Source organism: Triturus cristatus, chromosome 10, assembly GCF_964204655.1.
Source record: "Triturus cristatus chromosome 10, aTriCri1.1, whole genome shotgun sequence".
NCBI lineage: Eukaryota > Metazoa > Chordata > Amphibia > Caudata > Salamandridae > Triturus > Triturus cristatus.
Genome location: NC_140593.1, coordinates 1195435643 through 1195456314, shown reverse-complemented (window position 1 = coordinate 1195456314; position 20672 = coordinate 1195435643). Strand labels below are relative to the sequence as shown.

Genomic DNA, 20672 nt, shown 5'->3' with positions numbered 1-20672 from the left:
TATGCTTCGGAGAACAAATCACTTAAAAGATTTCAGCAACAGTCTATTATTTGCAATATCCTTCTGCACCCAAGTCTCCTTCTCTGTGGGACATTTTCCCATTGGGCTCCTTTCAATCAGGGTCATTTCCAGGACCGGGGAAAAGAAACCATATTTGTTCACATTGTAATGATGGCTTTGTCGGTAATAGCTACATGTTGGTTGGTGGTTGAGGGCTAAGAGGTTGCTGTTTATTGTAAAGCTTTACAAGTGTGAATAATAACATTACATCCTGGACTTTACCATCTGTGAATTAATTTCTCATGCCGCTCCTGTGCAGGGCATTGAGGTTGAATGCAGACCAGGTCCAGTTGTCCTATTTTGATAAAGTCGGTGTGGTATACACAGGCTCATTGGAATTTTATACCTAAACAGGCACTAGGTGTGTACTGCGTCCAATCCTTTTTGCATACTGCCCCAGCTTATTTAGGGTGGCGGACCAGAACCTCGAGCGTCCCTCTGGTAGGTATCCGGAATGTTGAGACGGTTAGTGATCAGACGCCCATCCTAACCTTCCTGAACTGGGCTGCATCTTTCGCATGCACTATGGAACTTGGCTCAGAACACAGCTCCTGAGTGCCAGCAGTCCTGTTCCTGTTCCTGTATTCTCTGGGGTCTCCTCATTAATTACTGGTCAGTTAACAATTGGTTCAATTTCTTCTTTGTATGTTAGAGGAGTTCATTAAACGATTTTGTGGTATGATCGCAGTTCTCCCACCTCAGTCAGAAAACGCGGTCCTTGTGCTTTCTGCCCTTGATGAAGGGAAGGATCATCCCATTTCATCCTCCGTTGAGTACTCCTGTGACCTGGGAAATGGGAAGTTTGCCATCAAATCCAGTGTAGACTCTAAGGCATGGCCTTCTATTACTTCGCAAAGGCCCTCTCTCTGAAACGCTGTGGTGCTCGGTCAGCTCGGTCAGCTCAGTTGTTCACCGGTGTAGAGAATGAGATGATAAGGGCATTATTAGTCTGGCCTAGTGTTCGCTTTAGCCATTTTCCTGTTTGCCAAAAAATCCTAGTAAAAATACTTTCAGATGTATCGTAAAGGGGATTTTGCTCATACCTCTCCATCTATTGCTCTGTTCAGGTGTTCTTCACATTTTCTTTCTGCCCTCCAGAGGATAGAGCATGGGTCACCATGCTTCATCTATTAACTGCCGTGCACCTGAGGCTACAGCATTTGCTTGATCACATGTGAACAGCAGCCTTAAAGTGCACTTTTGTTCTGGGTTGCTGGGCCACTTACTTATTTTTTTTTTTTATTATGTTTCGCCTGCACAGCTCTTGCGCTGTGCTTGAGAAATATATTGTATTTAATATAAACTTAAAAGGGATTTACATCCCGCCTCCTGGCTTCTCATTGGTTCCTGTGCGTGCCACTCCGTTTAATTTGACACTAGGATATTTGTCTGCATTTACCAATGCTTGTTCCTCCTGCTTCTCTTATCAGTTACGCACCGCCGAGACTCGAACTGAGATCTCGAGCTCTCGAGTCAGTAGGTCGGGCCGCTGCGCCACATCCTCTCTACTCCTGTGTTTGTCAGGGAGCTCTTTCCTTCTCCTGGATGAGGATTGATGAAAACACCTCTTTATTCATTACAGAGGCGAAACCGATGCATTACCAATGCTTGTATATGTTTATAATTTCCCCTATTGCACATACTCGCAAATTACAAACCTTGCACGCTTGCCAAGCTCAGACCTATTAGGTTTGGCAGTGTTTATTACATAATATATTTACTTAGCACATGTTAACATTCTTTTGTCTGGACTGCATGTGTTTTTTCTGTCGCTGTATAAAATTATATTTAAAAAAAACAAATTAAGTTTTGCGGGCTATATGTCCTAGAGCAGTGGATCTTAACCTTATGACTTCTGTGGATCCCCACCTAATTACTACTGGAACCTGGGGACTCCCGCTGAGTCATTATTGGAATCCTGGGACTCCCGCGGAGTCATTATTGGAACACAGGGATTCCTGCTGAGTAATTTCTGGAAGCTGAAGTCCCGGCTTAAGCATTTTCAATAAATTTGACTACAAAACAATATACAAAAATACAGAACAAACCTTCATCGAACAAATATACAAATGATGATTTTATTTAATTTACAAATATAAAAAAAATCATTTTAACAGGAAGGTTGTAGCTTTTCTAAATGTAATTGAGGCCGTTCATTGTCCTAACTATGTTCTGTTTGATGCTTTTCCACTGCCCTCATGAATCAATCTGACAATACTAACTGAATTTTTAGCCTTCAATTTCAGATTTCTTAACATTTACAAAACATTTAACATTTTTCAATTGTACTTTTTTTTTTTTTTGCTGCTTTGTTTGCACATGCTTTATTAATCTCTTAATATTTAATTTCCTAAGCAGTTGCAGACCCTCTGAGTAGGGTTTGTGGACCCTCAGGGGTCCCTGGACCACAGGTTAAGAGCCGCTGTCCTAGAGCCCTCCTGCTTGTCTCCTCTGCCCAGCCTTCCCTTTCTGTACGCATCCAGATTTTTCTGGTTTTAGGTCTCGCCTAGGCAGCGCGCATGCGCTGCTCTAGGAGATGACCTTTAGAAATTGGTCAGCTCTTTTCAAGCACTCGTGCTTGTGCTGGCATCCACCTTGCAGGAGCGCACGCTAATTGAAAACAGATGGCCCGCGCGCCGCTGCTCGCTCCCGCAAGGTGGATGCCAGCATAAGCACGAGTGCTCGAAAAGAGCAGCAGCAGCACAGCCTGCGCGCCGCTCCTTGCTTCACTGTGCTCAGCTCTAGTCCTCGTCGTGCTCGCGCTGCCCCGTGCTCCCGTCACCTAGGACACAGCCTCCCTGCTCTTCTTGCCATTCACGGAGTCTGAGAGCTGCCGCTAAAGGCACGCAGCTCACCTCTTGCCGCCGGACCTGCTCGCACTCGCATAACACCTATACCAAGCGATGTACATAGCATCATAATTCACTGGCAACAATAAAAAGCTCTAAAGATTGTCCTATTATATTGTAGAATTTGGATAGCTAGTACTTTTATATGGCTGAACCAGAGAGTTCAAATGCTTACGATGCTTTGACATAAACACCCAAGAATAAAAATATTTTAAAACAATTGCCTTTTCAGATCTCAAAATCAGAGCCAACTCTTCCAAAGAAGAGCAGTTAAGAAATGTAAAAGTTTACAGTTGCATTCAATTGATCTGCAAGTACCTGAGAGAGTGTTTGTTTCCCCTAGCTTCATCGCAGTGACATCTTAGGGATTTTTGGAACCCCGGGCAATATATATTTTGGAGCCCCATAGTTGGAACACCTTTAAAGTTACTAGCCAGTACTAAATTTGGGGGGGGGGGGGGGGGGGAGAGAAGGACACCTAGGACACAGCCTCCCACCTCCTCCTCTCGCCTTTCACGGAGTCTGAGAGCCTCCGCTAAATGCACTCAGCTCGCCTCTTGCCGCCGGACCTGCTCGCACTCGCACACTCTGCTCACTCTGACTCCACTAGCTTCCGCTTGGCAACGAAACCGGTGCTCATGTAAAGCGCTCTGATACCTATTTAAAGCTTCGATTGGTTGTTGCATCCGGTTTATACTATCAGTCAGAAATAGCGTTAACGCTTCCCAATCAGTGTGCTTTCCACTAGCGTCCCTCTGTAGGTTTGTAAACACTGAAGTGAGCCTCACGCTCTTGATGTCTCGAGGCCAAGCACCCTGAACTCTTTGCTGAAGATCCATCCTCAGCGCTTTTGTACTGAAAACTCATTATCAGGAAATAACCATGAAAAATATTTGTATAAATAAAAATACATAATTAATATAAATACATTTAATTTACAAGTAATAAAGTGCCTCCATCCGTTTCTTAAAAGATTGCTACATGGACAGTGACACCTGTTTTTATTTCGCAAACCATTCATAATGGCCTAGATACAAAGCATTATCCATATTTAGTATTCTAGAACAATATAATTTACTTTCATATTGGGGGAGTTCCTTTAAAATGACATGATGATTATTGGTGTCTTATAATCCATAAATAAATATTCTATACTTCAAAAAATCGTCTGGTCTGTATGAAACGAAACCTTCGGAAAAAAATCAGGTTTCTGATACTCTTCTGTCTTGTCTGTACCTTCCAATATCTCAGAGACTACTAAAAGATGAATCTAATTTCAGCTCTTAAAACAAGCATTGGCATAGCCAATAGGTCTCGCCTTTGGGACCTTATAAGTGTTTAGCCATGCAACAGTTGATGTTGTTGCACCAAGGATATTGTGCTGCATAAGTAAATACTTATAAGGTCCCAAAGGCGAGACCTATTGGCTATGCCAATGCTTGTTACATTTCCCTGGGGATGAACAGAACGAGGTGGAGAGCAGAGCCCATCATTCCAGTGGTATTTACAGGCCTAAACCGAATATACAACTCCTCAGTGAGGGGGACTCAACCCCCCCCCCCCCCCCCTGCAATGAGGAAAGTTAGATCGCCCCAGACTGGGCGGAAAGCGCTGGGAGGGCCCTTCTGGGAGCACCCCTGCGTTCCTAGAAAGGCCGGCAGGTTCCCTGAGCAGGGACTGCTCCGATAAGCCAGGGCTGCAGTATTTTGCCTCTGATGGGTACTGATTGAGCACCGGTGCGAGAAGTCCCACTGCACATAGGGATATTGTAGTGCTGTGGTTATCGGGGCATGCGCCTCCATAAGTTAAAGAAGGGAGGTAGCGCTCTGCCACTCGGTGTCTTTAAACTACAAGACAAGGGGTGAAATCAGCCTTTTTAGTTGTAAATGGGGAGCGCCCTAGCAACAAAGTTGTATTTTGCCTGGTGCGCTGAACATCCTCTCACCCTTCCAGGGTCCTAGTGACTGACTGCTCGCTGCTCTATAAAGTTAATCTTGCTGAGGTCTTGTAGCCCTGGCAGGGTACTGCTGGGAGATCATGCACAGAGTGCAGCCTTCAGGCCGGGGAGAAGAGAGAGAGAGAGAGAGAGAGAGGGAGAGAGAGAGAGAGAGAGATGACCTCTTTCCCTTTCTTCTTTTCCATTGAAAAGGCATTTCTGGATTGCCTGTAACTCTGGCTCCAGTGTTTGGATCTGCACTAAATTCGGCATTTGTTTAGCGTAATGAGCTAGGATCCTTCTGGCCAAATTGTGTGAAGTTCCTGAGGGGAGGGCTAGGAGGGGCGGGAGGAAGGTATGAACAAATATTTGAGTTTATTTTCTATTTTTATTTTCCTCTCGACTTCAGCTAAAAATGCTGATCGGATTTTCAGCAAACTTGGCTTGAAAGAACTTCACTGGGAAACAACTCGATTCTCTGAAATTTTCTAAACTGCAGCGTAAGATGAGGTTGAGGCAAAAGGTTCCTAGGACTGGGCCAAAGGCGGCAGCTCTGGTTTGTAATACTGAGGGCTGCCGCCCTTTAAATTTACAAGAACACGTTTGCAGCTGAGCTCGGTGTTGCTGGATAGTGTGAATAGAGAACTTCCGGGTGAGGGTGGCGGCATCTGGATGGGGTGGTCTGTAACCGTACGTGAGACGGGACCAGCACGCGCCTTCGGCCTCGCTACACGGAGGTCTGGTATCTCTCAGCACTGGCCAGAAGGGGGTGCGCTTCCCCCCCCCCCCCCCCAAAGTACGATTGAAGGGAGCTACAGCTGTGAGTCTTAACCCTTTGACGTTTGTGGGCCCCCACTTAATCATTATTGGAATCCTGCAAACCCCCGCCCCACCTTATTAGAATCCTGCCCCCTGGAATCTATATTGGAATCGAGGGACCCTCCTGGAGGCTGATGACACCGGCCTAAGCAATTTCTATGACTTGAACCTCAAAACAATACACGTGAATACAGAAACAAGCACACAAATACACAAATTATGAAATATTTTATTTAATTCACAAACCGTGGAAAGGTTGGAGCTTTTTCTAAAGAAAATTTAGGCCACCCATCGTCCATACTATATCTTGTTTAATGCACTTATACGGCACCTGCGAATCAATCTGAGGATACCAACTCCATGTGTTTTTTTTTTTTTGTTTTTTTGTATGTTTTTTTTTTTTTGTACCTTCAAGTTCAGTCACATTTAAAGAACCTTTTTTATGTTTCAACTTAACATTTTTGCTTTTTTATTTATTTGCACTTTATTAGTCGGCTAATATTACATTTTTTAAGGAGTCGCGGACCGCCGTAGTCCACGAACCACAGGGTAAGGACCGCTGAGCTACAGTATAGAACAGAGGTCACTACACTGGACGGGTATTATTATTTTATTTTTTTGGAGCACCAGGCCACAGATATTTCAGGCATAGGAACCAGGAGGGCCCTTCTCGGGGGTAAGAGGAGTGATCTAGAGTGGGAGGGTTTATTGGATATTGATACACTAAGCTAAGTAGATCTCGGACCACATAATATGTCTGTTCAATGTGTTTAAAACCCAAACTGATTCCCCTTTCTTCCTTTCTCTAGCCGCCTCAAGCGTCGCCCACACTCTGCAACTGGCTGGTGTATCTCAGCTCCAACTCCGAGATCTGATCATGTCCGTCTCTGAAAATGAACTTCATGCATCCAAGCACCGGGGACTCCATCGGTGTCCAATCGAAGAGTGACTATGAGGATTGGTGCCAGCAGGATCAGCCTTCTGGACTCATGGTGTGCACCGTCTTGCCACCCGGTGTGCTCACCTGCACCCACCCTGGTCTTCCTCCCAGTAGGAGTCTAGGCTACAACTGGTGGACACAAGCTTTCCATCAGAGGAAGCAGCGCCCTCTCCGCCTTGGGACTGAACTCTACCCGTTGTGGTCGCTTTGCTGCTGATTTGTGGCCTCACAAATGTTTTTCCGCGGATTTATACAAATGGAAATTCTGGATGGGTCCTTGCAGGTCTATCAGTGGAGGCCAAATGAAATTAATTGTCTGTCATGTTTTTATGTTTTTTTGTGTGTTTTTTTGTTTTCTCAATTAAATTTAAAAGAATTGGCCAGCGTCTGCTTTACTTTGTTACCCTTACGTACTCTGTTTTTGAACAGCACTCGTAGGGGCCAATTCACTATGTTTTACAGCCGTAAGTTGCGTCTATGGTACCAAAGTCGAGCTTGTCAGTTCGCAAAGACAAAGTCACAATAAATATTTAAGGAATTTTCCAGCTATATATTGCTCTTGCAGATGTGGAAATCTTCTCAGTTGGATGCCCCACTTTTGTAACTTAGTAAAGTGTTCCTTGGACTAGTGACTAGATATGTTTGGAGCAATCACAAAGTCAGAACTTTTTAGAGATTTATAAACATTTACTGTTGAATTCCCTACACTAAATGCAAACCTATTGTCCAGACCAAACACTTTTAGAGTAAGTTTGCATTTAGGGTGTAAGAGTTTGGGAAAGTAGCAGAATATATTCATTGAAAAGCCCATTTCCCCAAATTTAAGGCATCCGATTGTTTATCTGTGAAAAAATCTGCAAGAGTAGACTTAACAGGACAGAGACCGGTCGCCTGAAAAAATGGACTGTCCTAGGAAGCAGACGGGCCTCTTTAAAATCTGTTATTTTCATACATTTTCAGCCATACCCCTTGGGATTTTTGTGTGTCGAAAGATGTGCAAGTCTTTGAATCGCATGGGCGTTTTAGGTTTACCTTGTTCTTGTGAATCGACCCTTTGGTGATTAGACAAATGGCCTGACTCTTGGAGTGTTTGTCTCTTACCTTTGTACATGGCCTCTTGGACTATCCAGAGGCCTACAGCCCAGGTACTGGGGTGTCTCGGTACTGGGGTGACGCCTGGTAGGTGTGAGCGTGGGGGGCCATTGATGGGGAAAGGAGACCTTGAGTTGGGCAGCTCACTGCTGCTCTCTGTTCTGTTTCCCTCAATATTCAGGAAGAGTTCTGCACTGTGAGCCCTTCACCCCATCCCAGCCTTATCCCTCTGTGACCGCCAGGCTGGTCTGGCCTAGAGAGCTGCACCCTCCGCAGAGGAGGCAGCCGGTGCCAGTGGAAGAGTGCGCCTGCCTAAGCCAGGGTGGGATCATAAGAGTACGAGGGCCTATCCCGCTGCACCAAGGGGCAGGTTTATCCCTTGAAGCGCAATGCTCCTCTCCATCCATAAAAGCATACACCAATCTCCCCTCCCAACTCAGATTTATGGGTAAATGTATCTATTCGGCCTGGAAGATAGCCGCCTTTCCAGAGTTTTTTGAAGATCAGCACTAACTCTGTCCCATATAAGCCAAAATTTTGAACTTGGTAAGAGGGAGATTTTGAAGAAAGAAGAATCTGGGGAATTGATTTTCCCCTTTGACTTGCATTGAAGAGGAGAAGGTTTTAGGCGGGAGTCTCCTAAAGTGAAGCCACTTTGGGCTCAAAGAATCCGGAGTCTCCCGCATGAATTGGGCCTGTTGGCATGTACGCTGTTAACACAAGATCAGGAAATGCCGGACGAGCCACTAGAAATGAGGGGAACTGGACGTAAATAGCACAAAGCTGTCTCCAAGTGCATGAAGATGGGGAGCAAGTAGTTAGGAGGACACCAACTTCGAGAACAAACCGTAGAGAGAAAACAGAAGAATCCTTACCACCACAGCGCGAAGCCTGCCACGTCACGTGCACCATCATTGGTCTATGGAAGAGCACAAAACCCGCTGCCTGTGCAACAACCCCTGGAGACTCGGGAACAGTCACTACCTTGGCAGACCAGAGGTAGGGTCAGGACCTCTTGCGCCCTCCATGCAGCAGACCCTGAAAGGATCAGCTGTAATACAGCCAACTATAGTTTGGTTTAGCAAGGTGACCCATGCGACCCCCATAGAGCGCCACCCTCATCCTATAAGTTGTTTCACTTACAAAAACATGGCAAGTTTTTTTGACATCTCCTCCCCTTACAGGGACCTTTAGTCAGCCAGAAAAACACAATCTGGCCAAGAACTCAATGTGCCAGGTATATTTGGAACTGGTTAAGGCTGCGCTCTTCAAAAAGCACAATGGAACCAGTATGGCCCACTGCGGAACTGTAGTCCATAAGATCTCCAGAGTGCGTTAATACTAAACCAGGCACCCATGCAATTTGTATCTACGAAGAACATTAAGTCCAGAGGGCTGGAAACACAGAAGCACAGAAACGAGACACTTGGAGCCAAAGAAACTCTCGACGCACTAACATCAGTCGCGAAGTGTCATAAAAAGGGATGAGAAAAGGATAAATCTGTCCCAAGATGGAGAACTTGAGTTTAGGATGGCACCGACGCTGTAGAAACCAGGAGCAGCCACCCTAGAAACACAACCCTGCTAAGAGTGACTTGCATCTTCTACAGGAGTTGGGACGGCGTTAGGCCACATACCGGTCAGCGGAGTCTCCAAAAACAGCAGTCATTGCAATACTGGACAAGTGCCAGGCGAAGTGACCAAAGCCCCGATCCCCCTTGCCACCACACCAGCCCACCCCACACAGCAGTCACTCTGGGTAAGTTAGGAATCCCTAAGATTCATGCCCACTACTCAAACGAGCGCTACAGTAGGCAACACCTCACCCGACAAACCCTTTACCCCACATGCCTAAGGGCCAGTGAAGGTTGAGTACTCTTTCATCTATTGGCCCCCACCCCATACTTATCAAGGCCCTCCATTAGGTAAACCCAAAACTACAAGCCACATCTTTCTGCCCAACAAACGAAAGCGCCCACAGCACAATGAACTGCAGAAAGCTGCACTATGCAAAAGAAACTGCATAAAATGGTCTCCCCTGCCCCTCACATGCCTCTAGAGGGACATTTGTGAAGCGCCATTATGGACCAGATGAAGGCCCTCATTCCAGGTTGGGTGAGATATTTACCAAATGTGGGATGCACCAATCCTTGCGCGGGAGGTATACGCCGCCTGCAGTAAATTGCTCCTATGGTGAGTTTCCAACTTGTAAAAGAGGCTTAACCTGCAATTTCTCTCCATGAATACTGCATGTTTTGCCCTTTGTACGGCTCTTGAATACATTTCACAAGGTTTGACCTGCCGGAATCTATCAGGGGAAAACTGCAAGGGTGTGATCATTATCACACAACTCATAATTCCTGTGTCTGCTTTGAGATCAGCATAAAGCCCACAGCTTCTATTGAGGGCCTTCATGTATGTGAAAAGAGCAGTGGGGTACGGGACCCTGATGAGCTGCCTGGTCCATCCACGGTGCCAGCTGGCTGCAGCCTGCCGAGCTCCCCTCACTGGCTCCACTTACTACCGGGGAGGGGACGGAGACGGACACAAAGACCAGGCTCAAAGAGGATCAACCCGGATTAGGGACTGCTGCCGAGGGGGTGGGTGAGACTGCTCTCATGGCAGGATAAATCGCTAGGTTAGCATCTCCGCCGTCTCTGCGATTGCAGGGAAGGGGTACCAGCATTCTTTGTATTGAATTATTAACTTTGAATAGCGCCACCTTCACCTGGTGAAGCCCTAAGCGCTTTTGGTGGGCACACCATTATTGTACAGCAACATGTATAGAGCACGCATCACCCTTATGTGTTTGCCTACACGACTTGCATGCTACATGTATCCTATGTGGTTGGAAGGGCGTATTTGTTTTGATTCCATGTGGGAAGTGTTTCCATGCTGTGCATAATGACCACTGGGGTTACCCTGTTATGTGGTGCAGCGCTTAGAAGTGTGATGAATGAACAGTTTGCGAGATCAACGCACGCTGTTTATGGTTTTCAGTGAGCTGCAGCCTGGCAGGTCCCTTTATCGTGTTCCTTATGATTGAAGTCCACAAAGATGGTCACCGCACAGTGTGGTCCATTCTGAGGTTCTATGGTCCGGAGCGGGCAGAGTGGTAAGGGGTTTGTTGCTGTGGGTGAGAGCCCAGAGGGAGGGGAGCTTTGATTGTGTTACTGCAAGCTGGTTGCTGATCTTGCCTCTGTCAACCTTCATTAATTCAGTTTTCGGCTCCCAATAGCTATTCGCCATATACAGGGCCACAGGAGTTGTGCGGCCACTGCGTTTTCCTCATAGTTATGGATTTGCCACATTTGCAGTATAATCCTTCATCTGATGCATAATCTGCAGATTTGAACAAAAATGTGTTTCTACCTCCAGCGGTTCAAACGTAACTAAAAATGCAGCAACCTGTGTTGCCATGAAGTAGAAAAGACTTTGCAAAGACTGACTGATCGCCTTTCAGTTGCTTATTGCTAGATTTGGGGGTTATCACTGTCTGGCCTTAGCCTGTACCTCATTATTACCAATTTAAGAGTAAAAATGAGAAAATAATGAAGCCATACTATTGGAGTGCTGAATTACCCTGCATAATTTGCGATTCATTACGCGTTATGTGGTCCTTCGCAGCCGAATAAATTGGCCTTCCCCTGCCGCATAATGCTAGTGGCCCAGGCTATATACCAGCCCTATACTGCTTCACACACTGGTATGGAATCACACACACTGGCCTGTCGCACTTGGCCCTCGCAGCACTGCACCACCCACTTTTCTGTTGATGTTTTGCTATTCTGATCACTTGTGGTCAGACCGCTTTCAGACTTTGCATTGTGAGCATGAACAGAAGGGTACAGGACATGAGTCCATGTAGAGAATGTACCGTCTGTGCATTCTTCCATGTGTGCAACCTACAGGCAGCGTACGCTTCCGTGCAGAGAATGTACCATCTGTGCATTCTTCCATGTGTGCAACCTACAGGCAGCGTACACTTCCGTGCAGAGAATGTACCGTCTGTGCATTCTTCCATGTGTGCAACCTACAGGCAGCATACGCTTCCGTGCAGAGAATGTACCGTCTGTGCATTCTTCCATGTGTGCAACCTACAGGCAGCGTACGCTTCCGTGCAGAGAATGTACCATCTGTGCATTCTTCCATGTGTGCAACCTACAGGCAGCTTACGCTTCTGTGCAGAGAATGTACCGTCTATGCACTCTTCCATGTGTGCAACCTACAGGCAGCTTACACTTCCGTGCAGAGAATGTACCGTCTATGCACTCTTCCATGTGTGCAACCTACAGGCAGCGTACGCTTTCGTGCAGAGAATGTACCGTCTATGCACTCTTCCATGTGTGCAACCTACAGGCAGCGTACGCTTTCGTGCAGAGAATGGACCGTCTGTGCACTCTTCCATGTGTGCAACCTACAGGCTGCATACGCTTCCGTGCAGAGAATGTACCGTCTATGCACTCTTCCATGTGTGCAACCTACAGGCAGCATACACTTCCGTGCAGAGAATGTACCGTCTATGCACTCTTCCATGTGTGCAACCTACAGGCCGCGTACGCTTTCGTGCAGAGAATGGACCGTCTGTGCACTCTTCCATGTGTGCAACCTACAGGCAGCATACGCTTCCGTGCAGAGAATGTACCGTCTATGCACTCTTCCATGTGTGCAACCTACAGGCAGCGCACACTTCCGTGCAGAGAATGTACCATACTGTCTGTGCACTCTTCCATGTGTGCAACCTACAGGCAGCATACGCTTCCGTGCAGAGAATGTATAGTCTATGCACTCTTCCATGTGTGCAACCTACAGGCAGCGTACGCTTTCGTGCAGAGAATGGACCGTCTGTGCATTCTTCCATATGTGTAACCTAATGACAGCCTATGCTACCATGCAGAGCGAGTACTGGCTTTGCATACTCCCATGAATGTAAGCTACAGGCAGCACATGCATCCATGCAGAGCGTGTACCTGCTGTGCATGCTTCCATGTGTGTATCATACAGGTAGAGTAGGCTTCTGTACAGAGGATGTACATGCTTCCATGTGTGTAATTTATTAGCAGCGTAAGCTTCTGTGCAGAGTGTGTACCGTCTGTGCACTCTTCCATGTGTGCAACCTACAGGCAGCATACGCTTCCGTGCAGAGCATGTACCGGCTGTGCATGCTTCCATGTGTGTATCCTACATGCAGAGTACGCTCCCGTGCAGAGGATGTACCGGCTGTACATGCTTCCATGTGTGTAATCTATAGGCAGCGTACGCTTCTGTGCAGTGTGTGTACCTGCTATGCATGCTCTCATTATGGTAACCTACAGGCAGCGTACGCTTCCGTGCAGAGAATGTACCGTCTGTGCATTCTTCCATTTGTGCAACCTACAGGCAGCGTACTCTTCCGTGCAGAGAATGTACCGGCTGTGCATTCTTCCATGTGTGCAACCTACAGGCAGCGTACGCTTCCGTGCAGAGAATGTACTGTGTGTGTAACCTACTGGCAGCCCATGCTTCCATGCAGAGCGCGTACTGGCTTTGCATACTACCATGAATGTATGCTACAGGCAGCGCATGCTTCCATGCAGAGCGTGTACCTGCTGTGCATGCTTCAATGTGTGCAACCTACAGGCAGTGTATGCTTCCATGCAGAGCGCATACTGTCTGTGCATGCTCCCATGAATGTAACCTACAGGCAGCATACGCCTCTGTACAGAGCGTGTACCTGCTTTGCATGCTCCCATGAATGTAACCTACAGGCATAGTATGCTTCCGTAGAGAGTGTGTACCTGCTGTGCATGGTTCCATGTGTGTAACCTATAGGCAGCAAATGCTTCTGTGCAGAGAATGTACCGGCTGTGCATGCTTCCATGTGTGTAACCCACAGGCAGAGTATGCTTCTTTGCAGAGAATGTACCGGCTGTGCATGCTTCCATGTGTGTAACCCACAGGCAGAGTATGCTTCTTTGCAGAGAATGTACCGGCTGTGCATGCTTCCATGTGTGTAACCCACAGGCAGAGTATGCTTCTTTGCAGAGAATGTACCGGATGTGCATGCCTCCATGTGTGTAACTTATAGGCATGCATGCTTCCGTGCAGAGCGTGTACCAACTGTACATGCTTCCATGTGTGTAACCTACAGGCAGCGCATGCTTCTGCGCAGAGAATGTACTGGCTGTGCATGCTTCTATATGTGTAACCTACAGGCAGTATATGCTTCTGTGCAGAGCGCGTACCGGTTGTGTATACTCCCATGAATGTAACCTACAAGCAGTGCAAGCTTCTGTGCAGAGCGTGTACCTGCTGTGCATGTGCCCATGAATGTAATCTACAGGCAGCATATGCTTCCGTGGAGAGAATGTACTGGCTGTTCATGCTTCAATGTGTGTAACCTATAGACAGCATTTGCTCCCGTGCAGAGCATGAACCAGCTGTGCATGCTTCCATGTTTGCAACCTTCAGGCAGTATATGCTTCTGTGTAGAGCGTGTACCGGCTGTGCATGCTCCCATGAATGTAACCTACAGGCAGCGCCTGCTTCCATGCAGAGAATGTACTGGCTGTGCATGCTCCCATGAATGTAACCAACAGCCAGCGTATACATACATACAGATATTGTACCGGCTGTGCATGAACCCATGAATGTAAGCCACAGCCAGCGTATGCTTCAGTGCAGAGATTGGACCGGTTGTGCATGCGTCCATGTGTGTACTTGCAGGCAGTGTACACTTATGTGCTGAGAATGTCCTGGCAGTGCATTCTTCCATGTGTGCAACCTACAGGCAGCTTACGCTTCCGTGCAGTGAATGTACCATCTGTGCACTCTTCCATGTGTGCAACCTACAGGCAGCTTACGCTTCCGTGCAGAGAATGTACCATCTGTGCACTCTTCCATGTGTGCAACCTACAGGCAGCTTACGCTTCCGTGCAGAGAATGTACCATCTGTGCACTCTGCCATGTGTGCAACCTACAGGCAGCGTACTCTTCCGTGCAGAGAATGTACCGTCTGTGCATTCTTCCATGTGTGTAACCTACTGGCAGCCCATGCTTCCATGCAGAGCGTGTACTGGCTGTGCATACTCCCATGAATGTATGCTACAGGCAGCACATGCTTCCATGCAGAGCGTGTACCTGCTGTGCATGCTTCCATGTATGCAACCTACAGGCAGTGTATGCTTCCATGCAGAGCGCATACCGTCTGTGCATGCTCCCATGAATGTAACCTACAGGCAGCATACGCCTCTGTACAGAGTGTGTACCTGCTTTTCATGCTCCCATGAATGTAACCTACAGGCATAGTATGCTTCCGTAGAGTGTGTACCTGTTGTGCATGGTTCCATGTGTGTAACTTATAGGCAGCGTAAGCTTCTGTGCAGTGTGTGTACCTGCTGTGCATGCTTCCGTGTGTAACTTACAGGCAGAGTATGCTTCTGTGCAGAGAATGTACCGGCTGTGCATGCTTCTGTATGTGTAACTTACAGGCAGTGTACGCTTCTGTGCAGAGCGCGTACCGGTTGTGCATGTGCCCATGAATGTAATCTACAGGTAGAGTACACTTCTGTGCAGTGCGTGTACTGGCTGTAGGTGCTCCCATGTGTGTAACCTACAGGCAGTGTAAGCTTCCGTGGAGAGAATGTACTGGCTGTTAATGCTTCAATGTGTGTAACCTATAGACAGCATTTGCTCCCGTGCAGAGTGTGAACCAGCTGTGCATGCTTCCATGTTTGCAACCTTCAGGCAGTATATGCTTCTGTGTAGAGCGTGTACCGGCTGTGTATGCTCCCATGAATGTAACCTACAGGCAGCGCCTGCTTCCATGCAGAGAATGTACTGGCTGTGCATGCTCCCATGAATGTAACCAACAGCCAGCGTATACATACATACAGATATTGTACCGGCTGTGCATGAACCCATGAATGTAAGCAACAGCCAGCGTATGCTTCAGTGCAGAGATTGGACCGGTTGTGCATGCTTCCATGTGTGTACTTGCAGGCAGTGTACACTTCTGTGCAGGGAATGTACTGGCTGTGCATGCTTCCATGTGTGTAACCTACAAGCAGCGCATGCTTCTGTGCAGAGAGCGTACTGGTTGTACATGCTTCCATGTGTGTAATCTACATGCAGCGTATGCTTCCATGCAGAGAATGTACCAGCTGGGCATGCTTCCATGTGTGTGTACTTGCAGGCAGTGTACACTTCTGTGCAGGGAATGTACTGGCTGTGCATGCTTCCATGTGCAGGGAATGTACTGGCTGTGCATGATTCCATGTGTGTAACCTACAAGCAGTGCATGCTTCTGTGCAGAGAGCGTACCGGCTGAACATGCTCCCATGAATGTAACCTACAGGCAGCGCCTTCTTCCATGCAGAGCGTGTACCCCTCACCCCCACCTCCTCTTTGCAGGTATCAACTTAACTAGTGTTTTAACTGTGACCCCACTTGGGCTTTAACCTTATTGACGTCATTCACCTGTGAGTGCAACGAAGGCCACAAACCTCTGCTCAAAATCCGGTTTCGACCTAAGAGAAGTAGGTCAAATCTGGATCTTCAGAGCATTGTGTTGGTTCTGCTGGGTGGACCAACTTTGATTTAGTGCTTTCCTCCTGGTATGGCGTAGCGGCACAGCGGTGGGGACTATCCCTGCCTCGTGTTGCACAGACGGCACTTTTTACTATCTCGAATACTGGCCTTGGCGCTATAATGTTCGTCTGATGTAAACAATACTTGGCGCACTTCTGCCCATTTAGATACCTAAACACCTTCCAAGAAATGATTCTTCCGCGCAGGTGGCAACGATCACATGAACTTCTACTAGAAGGTACTGAACAGACCACTTTTTCTACGTCGGTCACAGCACAAATGACAGGAGGCGCTATACAAATGCATAACTGCCCGAGGAATAGCGGGCTTTTGGCCTTGTAAGAACCAACGTCCAAGAGATGAACTCGCTGGGATCCCAAAGGAAAAGGTATCGTGCATTGAATCTGTTTGAGCGTTCACTCGTGCACTCGCGCGGTCCAGCCTCATCACTCACACTTGCCTCAGCTTTTCGCTTAATAGTCTGTAAATCTCTCTTCATTGTAAACGGACTCCTGCATTTCCTGGGGTAAAATACTCTGGGAACAGTGTTGCTTTCGGCATTTCTCGCACTGTCTAACAGTGGAATGGGATTCCGTACTTGAGCGGCCTCTAACAAAGTTTTTCGTGATGAGTAGTCCTGCGGGCTGGTCAGTGTAACTAGATTGGACATTTGACCATAAATGAATTATACACGGGGGAGCGTGAAGAAGGCGATGCTTCCCCAGCCGTTCAGTCCCCGGCACCTCACCCACGCCTCCATCTCAGGCCTAGCAGGCTGTAGTATATAGCTTTAAGATGTATAAGAGTCATACAGTTCTAGATTGTAGAATGTATTGTGTGTGTGAGTTCTGTAGTAAGACAGTTCTGCTGTGGAGACTGTCAGCGTTGGTGGTGTTATTCCCGTGTGCGGGGGGCTGTAATAAAGAACTCATCTTATACCATACTTCTTGAGTTGGACTTCATTTATGAGTATACTACAGTATACTACATTGAATTGGCGACAAGGATGCTCAGCCCCCTGCCAACGTTTGGAACGAGTGCGTGATTTCAGACTCAATTTGGGAAATTTATGGATTATACGACGAAAGGAATCACAACGGAAGTTACAACTTGTGCGTGAGTCCAATTGCGCTTGCTAGCAATCCGTGAGATAGTTTTCTTTTTGTTTGTTTATCCATTTAGTCAACCCTGCCAACGCTAGTGCTGCGTATATTTGAAAGTGCGGCAGTTATTTTAAGACTTCAGTATTGCTTACCTCGCGCGAGTGACGACGTCCATTCTTCAGCGCGTAAGCTTGCTTTGAAAGACGCTTCTAGCTGGTGGCAGAGCAACGCGCAATACGTCAGTCTACGTGTGTTACGAGGTCACGCAACGTGACCCTGGCGGCCATCTTGGTTATCTGATCAGTGCTAGAAATGCAATACAAGTGAAGCATTTCGATCGGAACATCGTTTCAGACAGTTTTCAGTTCAAGAAATTTACCGTTTTGCATAGAAATTCCTCCATTACCATTTTATTATTTGCCATACTTATTTATAGTAGACATTTAAAGTTAAGTGAACATGGATGGTGAATCTAGCACAGTCTCCACTGCAAGCAAGAACTCACAAAGTACAAATGTCAGCATAACTCTCAGCAATCCAAAAGAATTCTTAGTTAATCCTGGAGAACCCGTTATTAAATGGCAAGAATGGAAAGAGTATTTCATTAATTACATTGCTACCTTGGAGGATAATGGTAGTATTATGTCTCCTGAAAGGAAAAAAAGAATTTTAATGCATTGTTTAGGACCTGAAGGTCTCAGGGTATATAATCAGATGCAGAAAAATGAGAGGAGCGCAGATGTTGACGTGTTCAAGTGCGCAATTGCTGATCTTGATGAGCATTACTCACCTATTGTGTGTGCGGCAGTATCTAGACGCACATTTTATAAACGGAAACAGGAGACTAATGAATCAATCGAAGATTATGTCTCCGCTTTAAAGAATCTTGCCATAAAGTGCAAATTTGGGGCTTTACATGACGACATGATTAGAGACCAAATAGTCATGTGTACAAAGAATAAAAGTATCCAAGACAAACTCTGGATTGAAGGTGACTCTAGCCTTAAAGACATCATTACATTAGTTAAGAAGGCGGAATTGTCAGAAAGGTGTGCTAAAGCTGTTTCTCATTCAACTGAGACAGTCACTGTTAATAAAGTTACTGACACCAGAAAAGACAAAAGTGTTACGTACAAACAATCTAAATCGTATCAAAGCAATTGGAAACCACCTTACACCAAGAAAGAGGAAAATTCTTCTTCTCAGTCCGGCTTTGTATGTTACAGATGCGGAAGTACTGCGCATACTGCGAGATTTGAAAAATGTCCTGCTAAATCTACAAAATGTTCTGTATGCGGAATCGTGGGACATTTTTCTAAAGTTTGTAGAAGGAAGCGTTATAAAAAATCACATGTAAGTTGCATCACTAACAGCAATTCAGATTTGTCAGACAACAATGAAGATGAAGACTCTCCAGAGAACTCGAGTATTTCCAGCGGCATTACAAAACATGTTGTGGTCAATATTACGAGCAATGATAGCAACAAACCTTTATGTATGATTTCCTTTGGAGGTGTGGTGTTACAGGTTGCAGCGGACTCTGGGTCTCCTTTCACTATCATTGCTAAATCAGTTTGGAATGACAAATTTGTTAATGCCATTGGTCCACAATTGCAACCCACTGATGTGAATCCAGAAAGTTTCACGGGGCAAAAAATTGATATGTTGGGTTTCAGATCTTTAATTTTTGAGTTCAAGGGTAGAAGAGCACTATGTAAATTGTATGTAGCTCAAGATGGGCCTTCAGTTTTAGGTTGGAGAGACCAACGTTCTTTAAGTATCATTTTGAATCCGAATAGTCCTGAGCAAGTGCTTGTCATGTGTGAAGCGGAGAATACTAAGAAATGGGTTTTAGAAGAGTTTCCAAAATTGTTTAGTGGCAACATTGGAAACCTTAAAGGTTTTTCGCACCAAATTTTGACCAAACCCAATGCAGTTCCTAGAGTTCATAAAGTACGACACATTCCATTAATTGTTCGAGATGAGGTTAAAAATGAATTAAAGAAATTATTAGATGCAAATATTATTGAACCAATTGAGGCATCTGAATGGATTTCTCCCATAGTGATTGCTAGACGGTCTAATGGGAAAATTCGCATGTGCATAGATTTGAGATATTTGAATGAGAATATAATTGTTGATCAGTTTCCTCTCCCGAGAATCGATGAAATGCTTGCACTCACCAAAGGGGCTAAATGGTTTTCAACAATTGATTTGTCATGTGCATATCATCAAGTTTCGTTACATCCATTGAGTAAACACCTTACAGCCTTTTGTACCCCTTTTGGTTGTTACCAATTTCGTCGCATGCCATTTGGGTTAGCATCCGCGGCTGCGGTATTTCAAAGGCTTATGTACGAACTTCTGGGTGATATGCAAGGTATAATTTTCTTTCAGGACGATATTCTTATAATGGGTCCTAATAAGAAGGTTCATGATGAGCGTTTAAGGAAAGTCATGAATATCTTACAAAATAAAGGGGTTACGGCGGAGCTTTCAAAATGTAAATTTGCAGAAAATAGTGTAACTTACCTAGGCCATGAAGTAAGTTCTTTAGGTATTAGACCCAAGGCCAGCTTAGTAAGAGCCATTAAAGATGCTCCCCCTCCCAAATCTAAAGAAGACCTTAGATCCTTTTTGGGACTAGCAGAGTTTTACTCTAAATTTGTGGACAAGTTTTCAGAAAAAACTTGTGTAATGAGATCTCTTCTCAAAAATAAGGCACAATTTATTTGGTGTAATTCATGTCAAAAGTCTTTTGAAGAAATAAAAAAAGCTGTAGCGCAAGCACCTAGTCTCCAAGGATTTGACCCTGGTGCACGAACTATTGTCACCACTGATGCCAGTAGCAAGGGGTTAGGGAGTGTGCTTACACAATTGGGTGAGAATAATGCAGAAGTTATTATTGCCTTTGCTTCAAGATCCCTTACCCCTACTGAGGAACGTTATTCAGTTGTTGAAAGAGAGACCCTGGCTTGTGTGTGGGCCCTAGAACATTTTAGAAAATTTCTTTGGGGTAGGAAGTTTATTTTACGGTGTGATCATAAGCCTTTGACTAAGTTACTAACCACTGAAGGGTTAACCAGTGCCACAGCCAGGATAGCGAGGTTATCAATGAGATTGCAAGATTTCATGTACGAGGTGCAATACGTTCCTGGGGCTAAAAATTTTACTGCAGATTTTTTGAGTCGCATGTCTTTACCTTTAGTTGAGCTCGATATGAATCCTTGGAATGAATTCTCAGTAGCTCACATTTCGTCAAAAGTCCAGTGCAGTTTTAGTAAAGAGGAATGGCTTGAAGCAGA

The 20672-nt window shown here is 45.9% G+C and overlaps 1 protein-coding gene across 2 annotated transcripts in view; it reads left to right on the top strand.

Moving 5' to 3' along the window:
• The window catches only part of ZWINT (ZW10 interacting kinetochore protein), a 63479-nt gene extending 56495 nt beyond the window's left edge, over window positions 1-6984 (top strand). For both annotated transcript variants that reach the window (XM_085629618.1, XM_085629617.1), the window contains one exon: window positions 6474-6984. In XM_085629618.1, the coding sequence (XP_085485744.1) occupies window positions 6474-6555 (82 nt within the window). In that variant the 3' untranslated portion in view covers window positions 6556-6984. The remainder of the gene's footprint in view (window positions 1-6473) is intronic.
• The last annotated feature ends 13688 nt before the right edge of the window (window positions 6985-20672 follow it).